Consider the following 22,297-nt stretch of genomic DNA (forward strand, 5'->3'; position numbering starts at 1 on the left):
ACTTTGTGGTTTTGGGCTTACAGATCCTATGCTTATTAATACCTATGTATTTATATTTCTTTGGGGTAATTGTTAATGGTATGTTGTGTTTCAGTTTCTATAGGCTCATTATTAATATATAGAAATTGTGAATGTTTTTGTGTGTTGGCTTCAAAAAGTTTTGCTACTGTTTCCTTATTTCTGTTTCCTAATCTTCTGGTGATCTGAAGAATTGTCTTAGAGACAGTTCTAGCATATTGGGTAACTAATTGCAAGCGCTGCTGTGAAAGTGGTAGTATTATTTTTATCTTACAGTTTATATATTGAGGCTAACAGCCTGCGAAGCTAGTACAAGACAAAGCTAGATTCAAATGAGACTTGCTCACAGCTGTTTCCAATATGCTATGTCATCTCAGGGTTAAAACAAATTTTCTGAAGGGATTTACATGGTATATTTTGTGAGAAGTTTTCCCTGAAAGTAACAACTTGATTAGAATTACTAGATGCTTTACTTACTTTCTGTCTCTATAGACTGCACAAATATCTACTGACATGCAGGTGGTGCTAGTGGTGAAGAATCCAGCTGCCAGTGCAGGAGACATAAAAGATGTGGGTTTGAAGCCTGGGTTGGGAAGATCTCCTGGAAAAGGAAATGGCAACCCACTCCAGAATTCTTACCTGGAAAATCCCATGGACAGAGGAGCCTGGTGGGCTATAGTCCATGGGGTTGCAACGAGTTGGACATGACTGAAGTGACTTAGCATGCAGTGCATAGGGAAATTTAGGTTCCATTTTCCCTACTGAGTGCTTTAAAAAATTCTTTATATTTGAAGTATAAATATTTACCAGATTGGTATTCATTTTTATTTTCTTCAGCTAACTGTTATGAATCAGGTACTAGATATAGAGAGAGGCGTAACACAAAGTCTCTGCTTTTAATTTGCTACAGTCAAGTAAAGAAGACTGGTAGGAAAGCAGGTAGAGTAATGGGTGTTAAGCATTCTGCTGAAAGTAAGTACATCTACACAATAGTGTGCTGGAGCTGGAGCATATCAGCTTATGGGTGCAAATTGTAGGAATATTTACATGACATCAGTCACGTCCAGCTCTTTGCATCCCCATGGACTGTAGCCTGCCAGGCTTCTCCGTCCATGAAACTTTCCAGGCAAGAATACTGGAGTGGGGATGTGAGGGCGACCTGGTTGCGACATCTGTCACCCCATTGATCGCCAGGGTTGACTGGCTGATCTGGCTGGCTAGGCGGGTGTCCCCTTCCTCCCTCACCGCTCCGTGTGCGTCCCTCCCGAAGCTGAACGCTCGGTCGAAGAGGACGACCATCCCGGATAGAGGAGGGTTGGTCTTCCGTCAAGGGTATAGGAGTAGCTGCGCTCCCCTGCTAGAACCTCCCAACAAGCTCTCAAGAATACTGGAGTGGACTGCCTTTTCCTTCTAACAGGGCTTTCCTGTTTCCTCCCTTCCTCCCTCCCTCCCTCATTCCCTCCCTTTCTTTCTTCCTTGTCTTAGGGCACGTAATTTACTAAAATACTATTATTACTGTTAACATAGAGAGCAAGCTTATAGTTACCAAAGAGATGGGGGGAGGGATAAATTGGAAGTTTGGAATTAAAATAAACACACTACTATATATAAAATAGCTAGCCAACAAGGACCTAGTGTGCAGCACAGGAAACTACACTCAAGATCTTATAATAACCTACACTGGAAAGTATCTAAAAAGAATATAGATTTAGATATAGGTATGTACTTAATCACTTTGCTATAAACCTGAAACTAACACAACACAGTAAATAAACTATATTTCAATAAAAATTTAGAAAATAGAAAAATAAAATACTACTGTTGGTACAGGAGCAAAGGTATTAAATCTAGTCCTTTGTCCTCGTTGCAACATGAACTAATTCAGCATGTCATATCATAAGATGTCACATGACCAACTGCTTCTTGTGATTTAAGCAAAAACCTTTTACAAATCTGGTGACTGATTCCCTTTTAGATGATGAGTATGAGATTAAGTCTTAATTTCCTGTGGGTTCTTTTTTCTTCCCAGAGAATATAAAGCGGCTAACATTAGCATCAACCTATATCTCGTCAACGAACCTTGGCTCTTCTCACTGGCCTGGTGCTCCAAGATTCAATCAGTGACCACAGACAATCTTCAGGTCCTGAGGGAGATAAATCACCCTTACTACTTCATGGTGAGCTGGTTGCCCAGATGGTCCTTCCAAGTCTGGTACAATAGGAGTCTCTGTCCCCTCTCCACCCTACCTTGCCCACTGTGCAGTCTCCAGGCGAACTAGTTAAGAGCAGAGACTTATGTGAGATTGGAGAGGGGGCAGTCACTATTCTCTTACCCAGCTCCTTCTGTGATTTTCAGGCAGAAATTGTTATTATTGGTATAATAATCACTCTTTTTTGAATCCTCACAATGTGTTTTTCATGCATAACATAATTCAGCCCTCTGGGTTAGCCACTAAGATTATCCCCATGGGAAAACTGAAATTTGATGTTTTTAAGATCCTTGACATCATCACATGATGCAAGATTCAGAATGAGGTCTGACTCCAGAGTTTTGTTGCTGCAACCCCTCCTTTCTGAAGGCACAGCAACAATGATAGTGACATGAGGTTTGCGGAGAAAACCAAGTATACTTGATTCCAAAATGAACACTGTGTGTCCTAAGCAAAATACTTTTGGAAAGGAGAATGTGAATATCCAGCTACTACTTATGGTTAGAGGCATGGGAATCTGAACACCTGGTTTACACTTGCAACTAAATCCCATCGCTTATCTATGAAGAGAGCCCCAGCTAACCAGTTAACTGCTACGGAGCCTATATTTTTTTTTATCAGCATAGAGCAGGATGACTGAGTCAGGCACAATAGCCCACAGCAGAAATCTGCTCTGTGAGCTAGGTCTTTCCCTACCCCTGAATAAGATCTCACTCAGATTCCATAGTTTCTCTAGTCACTCTGAGATAATTTTTAAGTTCTTTTTGATCACCAAGAAGCCTTAGCTCAGCATCAAGTGTCTAATCCAGAGTAATAACCCAAAGTCTAAACTGCCTTGAACATTAAAGTTTTAGTCAGAGACACCCAAATGAGAAGCTTAAATATTTTAGGTTGCTTTCTCCATAGCTCTAGCCTCACTGGCACTTGTTTCTGACTTGATCAGAGTCAGGAGCAGGTGCGAGGTGATCGGGGCCAAGCGCACAATCTCACAGGGCCAGTACTGCATTGAGGTCTTGTGGTGGCAGTGTAAAACCGCCCACCCCTTCTCCCTGGGTGCCTTGGGCAGCACTCTGCAGATGACCCTCCAGGAAACCTTGGATGGCAGGTCCCTTGGCATAGATGAAGCCTCTCCACTTGTCTGTCTCTGTACTATCCCCCTTCATGCATAGACTATATAATTTTCTAACAATTTTATTTTTAAAAATTGATTACAGAGTAAACTTGTTCAGTATATAAAATTAATCATTATAAAATGCATAAGTTAGAAAGCAGTATAGCCCTCCATAATCCTATCCTCCTACATCAGTAATGTCTGAAAGTTGTCCCTTTGGATATATTAAATAAAACTTTATTAAGTAAAATTTTCATTTTAATATTTGAATTGTTAATAAATTTATGTTAATCGAAATTCAGAGTGTAAAAGATGTAAGTCAAAAACTTCTTTCTACACCTGGCCTGGACTTGTTTTAAAGAACCCAAGGTCAGTTTGTTCAAGAAGGTGGAGCCAGTATTCCAGGGACCCTCCTAAGCAACCCTCACCCTGAGTTAGAATATGCAGATTCAGATCCTGGCCACCTATTGTGTGAACTTGGAAATGTTAGTTAACCTGTCTTGGCCTCAGTTTGCTTATTTGTAAATTGAGGATTAAAAGTACTGCAGTGGAAGCATTTTTATCCAATATAATCCTCTCTGCTTAATGGTCTGTTAATTCAAAAATTTAAAACAAGAAATTGTGAAATAAATGATGTGTGGTCTGTTAGCATTTTTGTTGTTGTCCGGTCGCAAAGTCTTGTCCAACTCTTCATGACTCCATGGACTGCAGCGCCCCATGGCTTTCTTGTCCCTCACTATCTCCTGGAGTTTGCCCAAGTTCGTGTCTGTTGAATTGGTGATGCCATCCAACCATCTCATCATCTGTCATCCTCTTCTTCTGCCTTTAGTGTTTCCCAGCATCAGGGTCTTTTCCAGTGAGTCAGTTGTTTGCATCAGGTAGCTTTATCCAGGTCTTCCCTTGTGGCTCATATGGTGAAGAATCCGCCTGCAGTGTGGGAGACCTGGGTTCAACCGCTGGGTTGAGAAAATCCCCTGCAGGAGGGCATGGCAACCCACTCCAGTATTCTTGCCTGGAGAATCCCCATGCGTCTTCTCCAACACCACAGTTTGAAAGCATCAATTCTTCAGTGCTCTGCCTTCTTTATGGTTCAGCTCTCACATCCATACGTGACTGCTGGAAAGACCACAGCCTTGACTATACAGACCTTTGACTGTGTGGATCACAACAAACTATGGAAAATTCTTCAAGAGATGGGAATACCAGACCACCTGACCTGCCTCCTGAGAAATCTGTATGCAGGTCAAGAAACTGTACATGGAACAAAAGACTGGTTCCAAATCGGTAAAGGAGTATGTCAAGGCTGTATATTGTCACCCTGCTTATTTAACTTATATGCAGAGTGCGTCATGAGAAATGCTGGGCTGGATGAAGCACAAGCTGGAATCAAGATTGCTGGGAGAAATATCAATTACCTCAGATATGCAGTTGACACCATCCTTATGGCAGAAAGCGAAGAAGAACTAAAGAGCCTCTTGATGAAAGTGAAAGAGGAGAGTGAAAAAATTGGCTTAAAACTCAACATTCAGAAAACTGAGATCATGGCATCTGGTCGCATCACTTCATGGCAAATAGATGGGGAAACAGTGGAAACAGTGAGAGGCTTTATTTTTGGGGGCTCCAAAATCACTGCAGATGGTGACTGCAGACATGAAATTAAAAGACCATTGCTCCTTGGAAGTAAAGCTATGACCAACCTAGACAGCTTATTAAAAAGCAGAGACATCACTTTGCCCACAAAGGTCTGTCTAGTCAAGGCTATGCTTTTTCCAGTAGTCATGTATGGATGTGAGAGTTGGACTATAAAGAAAGCTGAGTGCTGAAGAATTGGTGCTTTTGAACTGTGGTGTTGGAGAAGACTCTTGAGAGTCCCTTGGGCTGCAAGGAGATCGAACCAGTCAATCCTAAAGGAAATCAATCCTGAATTACAAGGATTGATGTTGAAGCTGAAGCTCCGATACTTTGGCCACCTGATGCAAAGAACTGACTCATTGGAAAAGACCCTGATACTGGGAAAGATTGAAGGTGAGAGGAGAAGGGGAGGACAGAGGATGAGATGGTTAGATGGCATCACTGACTTGATGGACATGAGTTTGAGTAAGCTCCAGGAGTTGGTAATGGACAGGGAAGCCTGGCGTGCTGCAGTCCATGGGGTCGCAAAGAGTCAGATATTACTGAGCGACTGAACTGAACTGACTGGTACATACCTTTGCCTGCAAAGTGATGTCTTTGCTTTTTAACACACTATCTAGGTTTGTCACAGCTTTCCTGCCAAGAAGCAATCTTCTTTTAATTTCATGGCTGCACTCACCAGCTACAGTGATTTTAGAGCCCAAGAAAATAAAATCTGTCACTGCTTTCACTCTTTCCCCTTCTATTTGCCATGAAGTATGGGACTCGATGGCACGATCTTAGTTTTTTTGAATGTTGAGTTTTAAGCCAGCTTTTTCACTCTCCTCCTTTACCCTAATCAAGAGGCTCTTTAGTTCCTCTTTGCTTTCTGCCATTAGAGTAGTATCGTCCATATATCTGAGGTTGTTGCTGTTTCTCCCAGCAATCTTGATTCCAGCTTGTAACTCATCCAGAGGTGCCTTTTGCATGATGTGCTCAGCATATAGGTTAAACAAACTGGATGACAATAAGAGCCTTGCCATACTCCTTTCTCAATCCTGGACTAGTCAGTTGTTCCATACAGGGTATTATTTCTTCTTGACCCGCATACAGGTTTCTCAGGAGACTGGTAAGATGATCTGGTATTCCCATTTCTTTAAGAGTGTCCCACAGTTTGTTATGATATACACAGTCAAAGGCTTTGGCATAGTCGACGTAGTCAATGAAATGGAGGTAGATGTTTTCTTGCAATTCTCTTGCTTTCTCAATGATCCAGCAGATGTTGCCAATTTGATCTCTGGTTCCTCTATTTTCTAAACCCAGCTTGAATACCTGGCAGTTCTTGTTTCACATAATGCTGAAGCCTAACTTGGAGGATTTTGAGAATAACCCTACTAGCATGGGAGATGAGGGCAGTTGTCCAGTGATTTGAACATTCTTTAGTACCTTCTTGGGAACTGGGATGAGGATTGACCTTTTCCAGTCCTGTGGCCACTGCTGCATGTCCCAAATTTGCTGGCATATTAAATGCAGCACTTTAATAGCATCATCTTTAGGATTTTAAGTAGCTCTGCTGGAATTTCATCACCACCACTAGCTTTATTGGCAGCAGTGCTTCCTAAGGCCCCCTTGACTTCATACTCCAGAATGTCTAGCTCTGGGTGACTGATTACACCATCGTGGTTATCTGGGTCATTAAAATCTTTTTTGTACAGTTCTTCTATGTACTCTTTCCCTCTCTTCTTGATCTCTTCTGCTGCTATTAGGCCTTTACCGTTTCTGCCTGTTATTGTGCCTGTCTTTGGGTGAAATGTTCCTTTGATGTTTCCAGCTTTCTTGCAGAGATCTCTCATCTTATCCTTCCTGTTATCTTCCTCTGTTTCTTTGCACTGTTCTTTGAAGAAGGCCTTCTTGTCTCTCCTTGCTGTTCGCTGGAACTCTGCATTAGATGGGTATACTTTCCCTTTCTTTCTTTTTCACTTCTCCTTTCCTTAGCTGTTTGTAAGGCCTCATCAGATAACCATTTTACCTTCTTGCATTTCTTTTTCTTTGGGATGGTTTGCTTCACTGCCTCGTGTGCAGTATTCTGGACCTCTGCCCACAGTTCTTCAGGTACTCTGCTTACTAGATCTAATCCCTTGAATCTATTCATCACCTCCACTGTGTATTAACAGGGAATTTGATTTAAGTCATACCTGACTAGTGTAGTGGTTTTCCCCACTTTCTTTGGTCTAAGCCTGAATGTGACCATGTTGAAAAAACCTACCTAATACTTACTGGCTTAAAATACTTGTTTGTCACATTCTGTATAATGGCTGAGCGCTTTCTCTGGTCTCAACCAGTTTGGTTGGACTGGGTGTCTAGGATGGCCTCATCCACATGTCTAGGGTCTTACCTGGAATGACTGTGGTCTCCCTTCCTTTGGTCACTCATCCTCAAGGAGGCCAGCTTTACTCATGCTCGCCTGGTGGTGCTGGGTTCTCAGCAGTGAGAGAGGTCAAGCCCCAGTGCATGTGCCTTTCTAAGGATCTCCCAATCTAGTGTTTGCTAATATTCCACAGACCAAAGATAATGACACAGTCCAGTCCAGATTCAAGGTAGGGCAGGTAGCAACAGACATTAGCTCTTGATAGAGAGGAACAACCAAGTCATATTGCATACAGGCCTGCATTTGGGGAGGAATACTGTGATTATTTTATAAGCAATCCACCACTTACATACCTAATGCATTTTAAAATATTCATTCACCTATTGACATAGACTCAAGGTCTTTCCTTTGAGGGTATTTTAGTTGATTGAATTCTGTATTCACTTGCTTATATATACTTCCAAATGAACCAACTATGATTTCTAAGTTTGTTTCCTTTTTTTGTTGTTGTTCAGTCACTAAGTCATGTCCGAGTCTTAAAGCACACACAAAAAAACCTAAAGTCATCGGGAGAATGAGGAATCCACCCAGATTTTTATAATAATCCCATCACCCCCGTCTCTTAGTGTATCACTCACATCTAATTCATTTGCAGTTTATTTTTACTTGTTTATCTAGGGCTGCACTGGGCCTTTGTTGCTTTGCACGGGCTTTCTCTAGTTGCAGCAAGGAGAGGCTACTCTTTGTTGTAACGAGCAGGCTTCTCATTTTAGTGTCTTCTCTTGTCACAGAACACAGGCTCCAGGGCACGCAGGCCTCGGGAGGTGTAGCTCTTGGGCCCTAGAGCACGTGGCCTTCAGTAGTTGTGGCGCACAGGCTCGGAAGTTGCGGCCTGCGGGCTCTGAAGTGCACGCTCTGTGGTTGTGGCACGTGGTCTTTAGTCTGCCCTGCAGCATGTGGACTCTTCCCAGAGCAGGGGTTGATCACGTGTCCCCTTCAGTGAATGTGTGCACGCTCAGTCATGTCTGACTCTTTGTGACCCTATGGACTGTAACTCACCAGGCTCCTCTGTCCATGGTATTCTCCAGGGAAGAATACTGAAATGGGTTGTCATTTCCTCCTCCAGGGTTCCTCCCAACCCAGGGATTGAACCTGTGTCTCCTGCATCTCCTGCATTGGTAGGCAGATTGTTATTCACTGCACCACCAAGGAACTCCTGCAGTTTATTTTTTTTTATGACTGTTTCTGTCATTGTCAACTTTTAAAAAGCATTGACTTAGTATCCTTTGAAAATGCCATGTTTTTTTACTCAGCTTTTACAGATCTAAGTAACATTTAACTACACCACACAATCATAACAAGTGCAGCTGTTCTAAAGCCACATGGACAGTAAAAACAACTGATTCTTAGACTGTGCAGCCTACTGGTGGGCATCCTGGAGCAGGCCAAGGCATTGGTCAGGTTCCGAGAGGGCATTGGGAGCCTTAGATTAGTAGAACTTGGTTGAAAGCTTCTGCTGTACCTGCCTACTAGAGCTGTTTGAAGGATTAGCTGCAAAAATACCCTTAATACGCTTAGGACACTTCCTTAGCTCCTATAATTGCTCATTAATATTAGTTCTCAACATTATCACCATCATTTGTGTTATTGTTATGATAATAATTATAATAATGATTATATTATATAATTTTATATATTATTATATTTATTTTATTATATATATGTGTGTTTATATATTATATATTATATTATATTATATAATAATAATATTATTATCATTACTAATAATAAAATCATTACTATCATTTCTTTCTTTTCTTTCTTTCTACTAATCAGTCCAAGAAAAGACCTTGGGATAGAGTGGAAAATGGCATAAGAAAGAAACAAATGCCAGACCCCGTACCATCATGTACTATTGGAGGTGAAATAATGAAAGTAGAAAGGAAAGATCAAACCAGGAAATTTAAAAACTCATGCAAGAGAAGCTAGGAGATGGAGGTCTATAAAGTGGGTGATTCAGTCAAGGAGCCTCAAGAAGTAGGCGTGCTAGTCTTAGTTAAGAATTATAATTTCAGCATGCTTATTTGAAGCATAATGACTTAGAAGAATGATTCCTAAATGCTGGTTCACAGACTGGCTGCTTGTTGCTGGGGAGCTTGTTAGAGATGCAGAAATTCTGATTCCTGAGTCGCTAGTGAGGCCCAGGAAGCTGTATTACTAAAGGCTGCAGCTCAGGTAGATTTGGATGCACAGCCAGTTTGGGAACCTGTGCCATGAACACATAGAGTACTGGAAGTCAAGGAACTTGGGCTGTAGCCCTGGGTCCAGAGAAGAATTGCTATGTGATATCTCTAGGACTCCCTCAGGCCTCTGTTGAGTGTCCAGGGAAATGAAGTGTGTGAAGTGATTTAGTCCTTGTAGAGCCCTGGGCACATGTAAGGGGAGATTGTTAGGTTAGCAGCAGGTATTCCCTGTGTTTGACTTCAGTCCCGGGGATCAAGGTTCCTCCTCCTGCTCTGCCCCCTCTCCTTTCCCGCTCAAGCAAGGGACTTGATCCACATGATCTACAATCTTCTCCAACTGTAATGCCTAAAACTGTGTTTTCTGTCTTGCAGACACCAAAGTTCTATCTGTTCATGTGGATTTTCATGGATATTGTTTCTGCAGCTTTCATTATTGCCATATTACATTTTTATTGGTAAGCATATGTTTGTAATTTTAAATGTTTTTTCCCCTAAATAAAAATATACATGGTTTGATGGAAGTTTAAGAAAAAACAGTTACACTCTTCCCATAGTCCCACATGGCAAAGCCTCAGGGAGACAGGGTTTAACGGTTTTCTCTTCCAAACCTCCTGTTTCTTCTCATGCTGCCTGTAGCTCCTCACACCCCTTCTACCTCCTCAACATGAGACCGTATCCTAAGGATAAGGACTCTCACTAAAGCTTAATCAAAGTCTGTTACTGCAGATCCCTTGCAGATCAGTTGGCAGAGGACAGGGGTTGAAGATTGTTCAGAACAAGTACCTCCACCTCCCCACCTTCCACAGGGTGGGACACAGCAGGGTGATGTGTAAAGAGCAAGCTCACCCTCCAGGAACCCTGGGTTTTAGTCCTGGCTTTTGCCGTAGTTGCTGGATGACCCTGGGGAAATCACTGCCTCTTTCCAGACCATAATCTTTGTATCTGTCCAAGAAAATGACATTTGGGAATTCTTGAGGGGGAAATGCTACAAGATTAGAAGGTTCAGGTGGAAGAGGGGACATCTGGCAGAAGAATTTTAGCTGAAAGAGACTCCATGGTTCTTTAGGTCTCAGCATGCCCATCATTTCCTCATTTGAGTTATCTTTTAAAGGGGGAAACCACAAACCCTCCACCTAAGGTAGCAATTGACTGGGCAATGTTCTTTTCTGGCCACTGCCTGTATTATTTTCACGTTGGAAGAAGTCTGTGAGGCTCATGGCCCCTCTGCTTTATTCTAGGAGGAGAGAGAGCCAGAGTGAAAAAATCCTCCATGGTATCACCAGTTACACAGGTAAAGTTAGAGGCCTTTAGGAAGTCATTGCCTCCAGAAAGCAGGGCCTGCCTTTAATGTTTCTGACAAGAATTTAAGGAATCTAAAATGATGGAGTGGGAACCAGTGAGAAGTTGGGAGAAACAGGCTGGGCACAGATTCCAGGAGGCTCTTGACATCAAAATTCATTGTGGACTTTATCCTCTAAGCAGTGAGATTTCTTGAAAGATTTTGAATGTGGCTGTATATTTGCTCTCTTGTTCATATTTCATTCATCACATGATTATTATTGAATACCAGCTTTGTGCCAGGCATTCTGAGAGTCCAAAGTACCTGAAAGCTGTCTATGGAGGGTGGTTCAAGAGAAAAGAGCTTCTGGCCCACAGAGAGCAGTGAGGAAGCAGGTGAAGGTATAACAGTTGACATCTTTGGTTCAGGCATCTAATTCCAGGACAGAGAAGCTGCCGTGTTCATCACAGCTAAATGTGCTCTATGTGGCTTCAGTTGTGATGTATGTTGGAAGGTGGAAGGAGAAAATTGCAGAGATCCTGGAATTTTGGCCTAGAGTCTAGACTCTGCATATAAGCAATCAGGAAATGGAGAATGAGTTTCAAGCAAGGGAGTAATATGCTTAGACTTCTGTGTAAAGGGAAAGAATAGCAGAATAACTTAATGATCACCAGGATAACTAAGGGCTGAGTAAGTGAGATAGGTCCAGTAAGGGAAGGGAAGCTAGAGTTTATATTTCAGGAGGTTGTGGGGATAATCACACAGTGAGTTACTGGTTTGGGAAGCCAGTGCAATGTCAAAGGGAAAACCATTTAGGAGGCAGAGGGCTGTGCAGTACATGATACTGTTTCCTCCCATAGCGTGTGGAAACTTTAGTAAAGTTGAAATAGTCACAAAATCATGAATTAATTTAATTTCTTGTGGACAATGGTAAAGATCATGAGATGTTGTGTACCAACTGGCAGAGTATTCAACACATACATTACTTAGAGTTGCAGGAATGGATCCATAGGGACCATGAAAACCAAGTTCAGAAATTTGAAGAGCAATTGTCTTTCCTACTTTAAAATTGAGTGGTTTAACCAAGCTGATCCAAATGTCTTAAGATAAAGAGATTTCTAGTAACTGAGTTTTATGCATTTTAAAAAGATCACTCTGCTGGCTCTTAAGATGACTGAAGGCTGAGTTCCAACTGCCTTATGCTTTTTAGTAGTTATATTAGTAAACTAGGGCTGCCCCCCCCCCCCCAAATACCACAGACTGGGTGCCTTTAACAACAGAAACTGATTTTTCTTACAGTCCTGGAGACTAGAGGCGCAAGATCAGTGCATCAGCAGGCTTGCTTCCTCCTGGGGCCTCTCTCCTTGGCTTGTAGATGGCCACTTTCTTGCTGTGTCCTCACATTGCGATTGCTCTGTGCACACACAGACCCCCAGTGTCCTCAGGGTCTCTAGATTTTCTCTTTTCTGCCCAGACTGGATCAAAGCTCACCATAATGGCCTCATTTTGATCATATCTTTAAAAGATTTATCTCCTAAATTAGTCCTATATTGATGTGCTAGTGGTTAGGGCTTTAACATATGAATTTGTGTGGTATACAACTTAGCCCATAACAGTAATCCAACCAAGAAATAAAAGAATGTGAAAATGATGAGAAAACCATGGATGGAAGAGAAGTTTTGAAGGAAAGTTAAAAGACTGTTTAAATTTGAATGAGGGAAGTAATTATAATGCCTTAGGGAAAGCACGGTTTACTGGAACCTGAATTCCCACCAGGTTGAAATGTGAAGAAAATAAGATGAGTAGAAAATAAATTAAGATTTTTTTTCCTGTTTTTGAGAGTTTTTAGTTGCCCATTTACAAAAATCAGTTTTGCATGATCTACATAAATGTGTAGAAATATTTTTTGAGTACCTCAAAGGGATGTCTACAAGGCAAAGGCCTAAGTTTAGAATCAGGGAAGGAACAAGGAAAACTGGAAAGAAGCAGGAGCCACAGCCCAGACCCAGCCAGGGTGGGGAGAATATAGCCTCCAACACTAGCAGTGTCAAGTACTGCACCACGACCACCTCAGACATGGGCATGTCCTGCTGCTGCCACCTCTCTAGATTTAGGATATATTTTTCAGCCCTTTAAAAAGAGTCCAGTCTTTTGTCTTCTATATCTAGTAGTTTCTTATGAAAAGTCTTCCAAAAAAGAAGTCTTTTATTTTTTATCGTTGTTCCTCTACTTCTAACATGTTCTTTTACTCTGGCTACTTTTTAAGATTGTTTCTTTTACTACTGGTTTTCAGTAATTTGATTATGATTTACCGTAGTGTATATGAGTGTGTTTATCTTGCTGAACTTCTTAGATCAGTAAAAGTATAAATTTTCAGTCTGTATTTTTTCTTGTATTTTTCTGTCACTACCCTCTTTCAGTTACCAGATGTTAGGTGGTTTCTTATTATCCCATGGGTTGCCAAGACCATTTGTTTTTATTTTTAGCATACTTAATTTCTTTGACTGTACCAGGTCCTAGTTGTGGCCTGTGGGAGTTTTAGTTGTTGCACACAAACTCCTAGTTGCCGCATGTGGGATCTAGCTCCCTGATGAGGGAGTGAACCTGGGCCCCCTGCACTGAAAGCATGGAGTCTTAGCCATGCTAGGGAAGTCCCTAGCCTATTTAATTTTGTGCTTCATTTTGGAAATATTATATTACTGTATGGTTAGTTTTTAATTGCTATGTGACAAATTACCTGAGACCTAGCAGCTCAAAAAAACACAAGTTTATCATCTCACAGTTTATTGGACCAGGAGTCTAGGCATAGTTTTGCTGAGTCCTCTGTATGAGGTCTCATGAGGATAACATCAAGGTATTGGCCTGGGCTGCAATCTCATCTGAGACACCAGAGCCCTCTTCCAAGCTCATGGGTTGTTGGCATAATCAGTTCCTTACAATTGCAAGATTGAAGCCATCCATGTCTCCTTAATCATTCTTGGAATAGTTTTGCTCTAAGATCCTAGAGACTACCTTCAGGTCCTAGTCATAAGGTTTTTTCACAGCATGACATCTTAATTCTTCAAATCCAGCAGGGAAATATCTCTTGTAGCAGATGGATTGAGGAAAAAGAAAACAAAGGAAACAAAATGATACACAAAACAAATAGAAAACAAGTTGAAACATGGTAGTCATAAATTCAGCCATTTATTAATTACATTAAATATAAATGAACCATATTCTCAAAACATGTGTAGAAATTGTCAGACTGGATAGAAGCAGGACCAAAACATACGCTGTCTACAAAAGAAATAGTTAAAATACAAAAACACAGAGTAAAACCAAAAGGATAGAAAATAATATGCCATGTAAACAATAAGCCTCAGAAATAATATCTGAAAAAACTTCAAAGCATGGAGCATTGTTAGAAATAAAGATTTCATAATGATAAAATGGTTGATGTATCAGGAAGCCACTATATATACTTAATAGCAGAGCTTCAAAATAAAACAAAAGCTGAAAGAGAGAAATCATACTTAGAGATTTAGATTCTTCTCTCGTTACCTGAAAGAACAACTAAACACCCAAAAAAATAAAATCAGAAAAGATATTTGAATACTTTCAGTGAACGTGACCTAATTGACAGAAGATATATTTAACAACTACAGAATACATAACATTTTCAAATGTACATTGCTAGCCATAAAATGAATCTAGAAGAGTCTGCTGATTTACCTCATACAGAGAGAATTAAGCAAAATGAGGGGAGAGAGAAATATGTTCCAAATAAAATAACAAGACTAAACCTCAGAAAAAGAACTAAAGAAATCAAGGTAAGAAGCCTACTTGATAAAGAGTTAAAATTAATGGTCTTGAATATGATCAACCAGGAATTCTCTACCCATTAAGAGTTGACGGAGAGATCAAGAGTTTCCCAGATAAACAAAAGCTAGACGAGGTTTATCACCACTAAACCAGTTCTATAAGAAATGTTAAAGGGAGTTCTTTAAGTTGAAAAGAAATGGCACTAGCTGATAATAAGGAAGCATGCAAGTATAAATCTCACTGGAAAAAGTACATATATAATAAAGGTAGGAGATGGGTCACTTATAAAGGAAGTATGAAAATTAAAAAAACAAAAGTAGTAAAAATGACTAAAATTACAGTAATTAAGGATGCCAAAAATAAGAAAATGTAATAAACTGTGTCATCAGTAAATTTCAAAAGATCAAAATCACACACTTTGTTCTGTGATCACAAAAGGAATTAAGTTAGAAACAATAAAATATCTAGATAGTCCTCTAAATACTTGAAATTAATGCGTCTCTAAACAGTTCATTGATAAAGGGATTAATCGCAATGGAAATTGGAAAATATTTTTCAAGGATAATGCCTATATAATGGCAAAATTTGTGGGGTACAGCATAAAGCTGAACCTAGAAGGAAATTTGTAACTTTAATGTTAGAAGAAAGATTGTTAAAGTAGAAACTTGATCAATATGTAACCAATCTTAAAAAGCTAAGTAAATTTTTTTCCAAGTAAAAGGAAGGAAATAATATAGATAGGAGCAATGGAATAGAAAAGATGAAACAACAGAAAAATCTTTTCAAAGTGAAAGTTTGTTCTTAGGAAAGATTAATAGAATTGATAAATTCTTGATAAGAGAAATTGATTGACAGTATGGTGAATGATTAATGAAAGAGGGACTAAATCCAAATCCTAGAAATAAAAAGAAAAATTATAAGCATTTTAAACCATTAAATTTGACAAGTTAAATGAAGTAGACAACTTCCTTGAAATGTACAGCTTATTAGAACTGAAAGAAGCTGAAATTTGTAGTAACTCACTATCAGAATCAAATCTGTGAATCAAAAATCTACCACAAAGGAAAGTCCAGGCCCAACAAGTTACATTGCCTAATCAAATATATGATAAATAATACCAATTTTATACCAACTCTGAAAAAAAGAGGGGCTGATTCTTTGAGGCCAGCAATAATCTCATATAAAAATGTCTGACAAAGAGAGTACAATAACTAAATTCATAAATGAATATCCTTCATGAGCTTAGACATAAAAATCCTGAACAAAACATTAACACATTGAATCCATCAGTAGGTAAAAGGATAAAATATCAGGAGCAAGTGAGGTTTATACCAGCAGTGTAAGATGAATTTATCATTTGAGAATTAATCAAATTAATCTACCATATTAATGAAATAGAAAAATCATATTTGACAAAATCCACTATGTTCAAATCTCTGAGAAAACTAGACCTGGGATGAAACTTACTCAATCGAATGAGAGATATTTACACAAAAAACCTCCAACCAACATCATTTGTAATGGTGAAACAGCATTTTCTCTCTAAGATCGGAAATAAAGCGAGGATATCTCTTTTACTAGTGCTGTTTGGCATTGTACTGGAGATCCTAGCTAGTTTAGTAAGATAAACAACAGGCATAAAGGAAAAATGAAACTCTTGATTCAAAGATATGATTATTTACATTAAAAAATTCTAAGGACTCAAACAACAAATCTACTACAACTGGTGACTTAAGCAATGCCTCAGGATATAAGATCAATATACAGAAAAACCAATTATATGTTGATATATTATCACTGAATAATTAGAAACTTTAAAAATGGAAATAGCATCATATATAACAGCAAAGTTATAAATGCTGATAAAGGTCTGTCTAGTCAAAGCTGTGGTTTTTCCATTAGTCACACATAGATGTGAGAGTTGGACCACTAAGAAAGCTGAGCACCAAGAGTTGATGCTTTTGAACCATGGTGTTAGATAAGACTCTTGAGAGTCCCTTGGACTGTAAGGAGATCAAACTAGTCAATCCTAAAGGAAATCAGTCCTGAATATTCATTAGAAGGACTGATGCTGAGGCTGAAGTTCCAATACCTTGGGCCACCTGATGTGAAAAACTGACTCATTCGAAAATACCCTGATGCTGGGAAAGATTGAAGGCAGGAGAAGGGGATGACAGAGGATGAGATGGTTGGATGGCATCACGGACTCAATGGACATGAATTTGTGCAAGTTCCAGAAATTGGTGATGGACAGGGAAGCCTGGTGTGCTACAGTCCATGGGGTTGCAACGAGTTGGACACAGTCTAGCAACTGAAATTGAACTGATAACAGCATAAAACATTAACTAGGAATTTTAGGAAATTATTGTAAGCTCTTACAAATATAGATGATTGTTCATTGTAAATTATAAAAAGTTTAATGAGGAAAAAGAAGACCTGGATAAATGGAACAATATAACACATAAATGAATTTAAAAACTTAATACTGTATAAAAACTTAATACTGTAGATATTAGATATCATGGAATTGAATTACAAATTCAATTCAAGTGCAATAAAAATCCCCTTCTTTCTATGAAGCTGACAAAAAAATGAAGCTAATGTGTGTAGCTGTTTCTTTTCTTTTTTTTTAATTAATTAATTTATTTTTATTAGTTGGAGGCTAATTACTTCACAACATTTCAGTGGGTTTTGTCATACATTGACATGAATCAGCCATAGAGTTACACGTATTCCCCATCCCGATCCCCCCTCCCACCTCCCTCTCCACCCGACTCCTCTGGGTCCTCCCAGTGCACCAGGCCCGAGCACTTGACTCATGCATCCCACCTGGGCTGGTGATCTGTTTCACCATAGATAATATACATGCTGTTCTTTTGAAACATCCCACCCTTACCTTCTCCCACAGAGTTCAAAAGTCTGTTCTGTACTTCTGTGTCTCTTTTTCTTTTTTGCATATAGGATTATCGTTACCATCTTTCTAAATTCCATATATATATGTGTTAGTATGCTGTAATGTTCTTTATCTTTCTGGCTTACTTCACTCTGTATAATGGGCTCCAGTTTCATCCATCTCATTAGAACTGATTCAAATGCATTCTTTTTAACAGCTGAGTAATATTCCCTGGTGTATATGTACCACAGCTTCCTTATCCATTCGTCTGCTGATGGGCATATAGGTTGCTTCCATGTCCTGGCTATTATAAACAGTGCTGCGATGAACATTGGGGTGCACGTGTCTCTTTCAGATCTGGTTTCCTTGGTGTGTATGCCCAGAAGTGGTATTGCTGGGTCATATGGCAGTTCTATTTCCAGTTTTTTAAGAAATCTCCACACTGTTTTCCATAGTGGCTGTACTAGTTAGGATTCCCACCAACAGTGTAAGAGGGTTTAGCTGTTTCTTCAAGAGTGAAATTACACTCAGGGCAAAAATAACTGGATTCTGGACTGACTTCTTTGGATTTTCACTCTCTTCTAGATTTTGGCTCTACTTTTCCTCATTATATTGTAAAGTCTTAGATAAATTTGAGATGTCTTCTTGGTTTTGCAGAGTATCCAGTTTCTAATTTGTCTTTGATAAGAGTCCATTTCCTAGCTGCATTACTAGAAAAAGTCTCCATCATCTATTTTTTCTACTGTTCAGATTGAAAAAAATAAAAAACTATTTTCGGAGCAATTACTGTGTGACAGATACTCGTGAGCACTGTACTTGGGGTAGCAAGCAAGACAAAGTCTCTGTCCTTAAAAGTTCTCATTTTAATGGAGGGTGTGTTCATTTTTCTATTCAAGCTGCTTTGGAAGCAGTGGTTATGGAATCCATGAACTTTAAGTAAATGTTGATTTCACCCTTCTGACTGCTCCCATTTGAGTGAGAACCTCACACAACAGACTCTTAAACTCCAGCACCTTGATAAACTGAGGACCATAGCAAAGTCTGCCCAAAGGCTGGGTAGGGAGGAGAACTAGGGAGAAAGAATCTAAAATGGTAAGTGAAGAGCTGACATTTTAAAGATGACTAGGATTCTGTCACATGACGGACAAAGATTGGAGAAGCAACTTGGCAAGAATCTGTGTTGTTTTCTTTTCTGTCCCACAGAAACTCCAAGTGTAAGCCTCCATGATGAAGTTTTGGAAGTTGTGGAAATCCCTGGACTTTTAACCAAGAGCAAAATGAAATATCCAGACTCTGAAGTCATTACACCAGAGGTTGTCAAGGAAACCACTGCACCAACCGTGCATCCCATAGATGACAATGGACCACCAGTGCCCACTGGGCCAGCCTTTGAACCCATCCAAGCACCCACTTCGGAAGCCAACAGAGAGGCCACCCTCCAAACTGTATTGCCTACCAAGGAGGCAAACAAACCAATGGTTCCCTCTGTGGAGAAGCCCCCTCCTGAAACATAACCTGAAAAGTCCCCACCATTGACTACCCCCAGTAATCCTCTTTTATGATGGTTTCCACCACATCAAACATTTCCTTCTCCCCCTTTTGGGCTGTCTTCAAAGAATAATTAGCCACAACTTGCCTCCTTCTCCTTTTTCTCCCTCTCTGTGCCCAGAGTGACCTGATGGTGGAGAGATGTCAGGAAAGGGGTGCGGAAGAGCCAGGCTCTCAGGAAAACCACTCTGGTCTCACCTCTCCTCTCCAGGGGGATGAGCAGAGGGGCAAGAGTGTGGTCCTGGAGCTGGAGCTGGTTTCTCTCCGGGTGTCGGAGGGTCTGTATCATCCTAACCCTTCATAATATTCCCCTCTGAAGGAGTGGCTATGGTGAACATCAGCCTGTAAATAAGGCAGCCTCTCAGGAACTGAGAAGGTAATTGATACAATCTTTGGGGCCCTCTGCGGTCACTCAGGCTGACAGGGTCAAGGGAGGAGTTCCAGAGTGATGCCGTCCAGTGTCAGAGAAGGCGAGGTGGCATGGGCGTGAGCGGGGGCAAAGCTCTCAGCCCACTCACCGTCCTGTCGGACAGTGTGCTGGGGTGCTTCCTCATAGCTTGTCGCTGGCCGATTCCCCAGAGGTGATGGGCAGAATCCCATGCCTCCCCAGTGGCTTTTGATCTTGAAGGGAAACTTGAGCTGAGAACCCAGTGTTAGAAGCAGGAAGTTGTGTTCCTCTGTGTGACCATCACCTACTCACCCTCCTTGTCCAGGGCTCATGTTCCCGTGTATATGGCGATGGGCAGGGGCAGACACCACAGCACCTTCCCTGTGGCTCAGGTTTATCCTGGGCTGACTGTGGTGGGGCAAGTTTGCCTCAGATGGCTGCATTGTCATCCTAGAAAGCAGGGCTGTCTGGTTTGGGGACTTTGTTTCAGCAACAGCCCCTCCCCCTCCCACACAGGCATCTGGAGGCCAGGAATAGCACTCCCTGTGGAGTGTTTTGTCACCTACATGCAGGCGACCCCGGACTCTTGAGCATTTGAGGACAAGTGAGCTGGGCTGGCTGTGCTGAAGTATCAGGGGCCTTGAGGACAGATCCCTAACATGCCAGAGGCAAGAGGATTCTCCCCTGCCACATCCCCAGGCTCTCAGCCTAGCCACAGCCCAGAGGGTGTCCCACCCCACATCACACCTTCTCTGAAGATCCCGCCCAAGACCTGCCCAGGTCATGTCCAGACTTGGCTGTTCCATCCTGGTCACAGAGTAATATTTTACAGGCTCCCACTGGACATAAGGATTTAACCTCAGGCAGCATGGTTCTTGGAGGTTCTAGGGTTCTTGGAGGTTTCTTGATTGACCAAGGAGATGTTCCTGGCAGGATTCAAGTGCCACTCTGGATCCACTGGCCCTAGGTAAGGCACAGAAGCTGGTTCCCCCTCTGGATCTCCAGCCAACCACACGTAGGTCTCCACCTTCCAGGATGACATCCAGCATTGCCCTGCCCATCCTGCCCTGGTCCCAGCCCATCCCTTTAAGCCCCTTTCAAGCACGCTGTGGGCTTAGGCTCCCCAACCCCCAATCCCAGACTAGCTTGACCCTGCACTTGCAGAACACAGAGATGCTTATAGAGATCACTCACCAACAGGACCCTGTCCTGGCCCCACACAATACCCTGTCCCCCTTCCCGCCAGCAAAGACACTACAGGGCCAGAAGATAAACACAGGCTTTATGTCTGAAGTCATCAGGGGAGATCTGAGCAGTGGCTCAGCATTCACTGTTATATATAAAAGTGTTCTGTCTCCCTCACACCAGCTGAGGCTCCTGGAGTTTGGGGAATTAACCCAGTCCCTTAGGTTTCAGGATAATCTTGGTTTGATTGTTCCCGGCATGGAGAACTAGGTTGTCCTCTTGGTTACATTTCCAGGCCATGCACAGAAAGTCAAAAGAGGTCCCATGTAGGACTAGTCTGAGTTACAAATGACATCCGAGGAGCCCAGGCTCTTAGAATGGCAAGGTCACAGCAAGCCAGGAGTAGAACCAACCAGGTGCTTCAGCGTGGATGGAGGGAGTTCTGCCTCCTGGCAAGGCCGCCTCCCTGGAAGAAGGGTCAGAGGCCATGGTGGTGCTATCAGTGGTGGCCAGCTAGCCACCACTTGACTCCCTGCCTGGGTAGTCAAGGTCTTCCCTCAGCTGCGGAGATTGCTGATGGTCCTGAGCCAGCTGCTGTCTAGAGAGTAGGCATGGGGCCAGAGCCGCTTTCCCCCTGATCACTCGCCACTCCTGGAGCCTCACTGTTTGCTCATGGCTGTGAGCATCTGGCTAATGTAGGGAGCCGGGAGGTCATTCACCTTGTAGCCCTGAAAACAGCAGTAAGAAGATAAACAGAGCACCGAGAAGGACATGGCCATCCACTCAGACCCAGAGCACAGACAGCTCCCAGGAAACTGCAGTGGACAGAAGCCTGGACAAAGACAAATCCTGCCCCGCTCGGGCTCAGCCTCCCCAGCCAGACAGCTGAAGGTATGGATTCATCCATGCATATTCTAGGATTTTAAGTTGTTGTGACCCCACATTAAGGTGCTAGTTTGTGGGTCCCTCAAATCCTGGATGCCTCTCCAGGAGTGATCATAAAGGCTGTACCAACTGAGCTCATTCCAGGAGGCCTCATTGCTAATGGCTCTATAATTGACCTCGATGACCAAGGCTCAGTCTCTAAATATTAAAGGCACTGGGACATAGTTACTGAGTGGGTGATGTGTTCCTCAGTTCAGGATTAAGCCCCTACCCCAGACCTAACCTGATCTAACCTTAGCTCCAGTTGATCCTGACTACAGGCTAGGCTGCATACTTCTGTGATGCGGGGGCTGGGAGGATGGCTGAAGCTGCAAGCGGGGCTACGGAGCCCCCAGGCCTGAAGGAAGAGCTCTCACCAGTGATGTTTCACAGAGGAGTTTGCTCCCATGTACCAGGTTTCCCGTGGTGACGTGGAAGAAGGTGTTGTTGCTGCTCCAGTTGGAGAACTTGGTGAAGGGGTGACTGGTCAGGATGTCCTGTGGGAGCAGAGAGAGTCTGAAGCTGCACAACTGGACTGTCTGGCCTCTCTGTCCTCAGCTCCAGCCCAGAGACACCACCCACATGAAGGACCTCAGGCCCTCAGACGGGGAAAGAAGCAAGAGGATAGAGTCTGGCTGTGCCACAGAGCTGCTATGCGAGGCAGGCCGTGGTTGGGACCAGCTAGAGGGACCTCCAGGGAAGCCCAGGAGGCCGT

The 22,297-nt window shown here is 42.0% G+C and overlaps 1 protein-coding gene across 1 annotated transcript in view; it reads left to right on the forward strand.

Annotated features, from left to right (window-relative positions):
- Positions 1-19,051, forward strand: part of LOC136169204 (glycerophosphodiester phosphodiesterase domain-containing protein 4-like) — a 108,951-nt gene extending 89,900 nt beyond the window's left edge. Inside the window, exons 13-16 of the mRNA XM_065937018.1 lie at positions 2,048-2,195; positions 9,934-10,016; positions 10,800-10,852; positions 18,741-19,051. Coding sequence (XP_065793090.1) covers positions 2,048-2,195; positions 9,934-10,016; positions 10,800-10,852; positions 18,741-19,051 — 595 coding nt within the window. The remainder of the gene's footprint in view (positions 1-2,047; positions 2,196-9,933; positions 10,017-10,799; positions 10,853-18,740) is intronic.
- The last annotated feature ends 3,246 nt before the right edge of the window (positions 19,052-22,297 follow it).

Source organism: Muntiacus reevesi, chromosome 5 (assembly GCF_963930625.1).
Source record: "Muntiacus reevesi chromosome 5, mMunRee1.1, whole genome shotgun sequence".
Taxonomy (NCBI): Eukaryota; Metazoa; Chordata; class Mammalia; order Artiodactyla; family Cervidae; genus Muntiacus; species Muntiacus reevesi.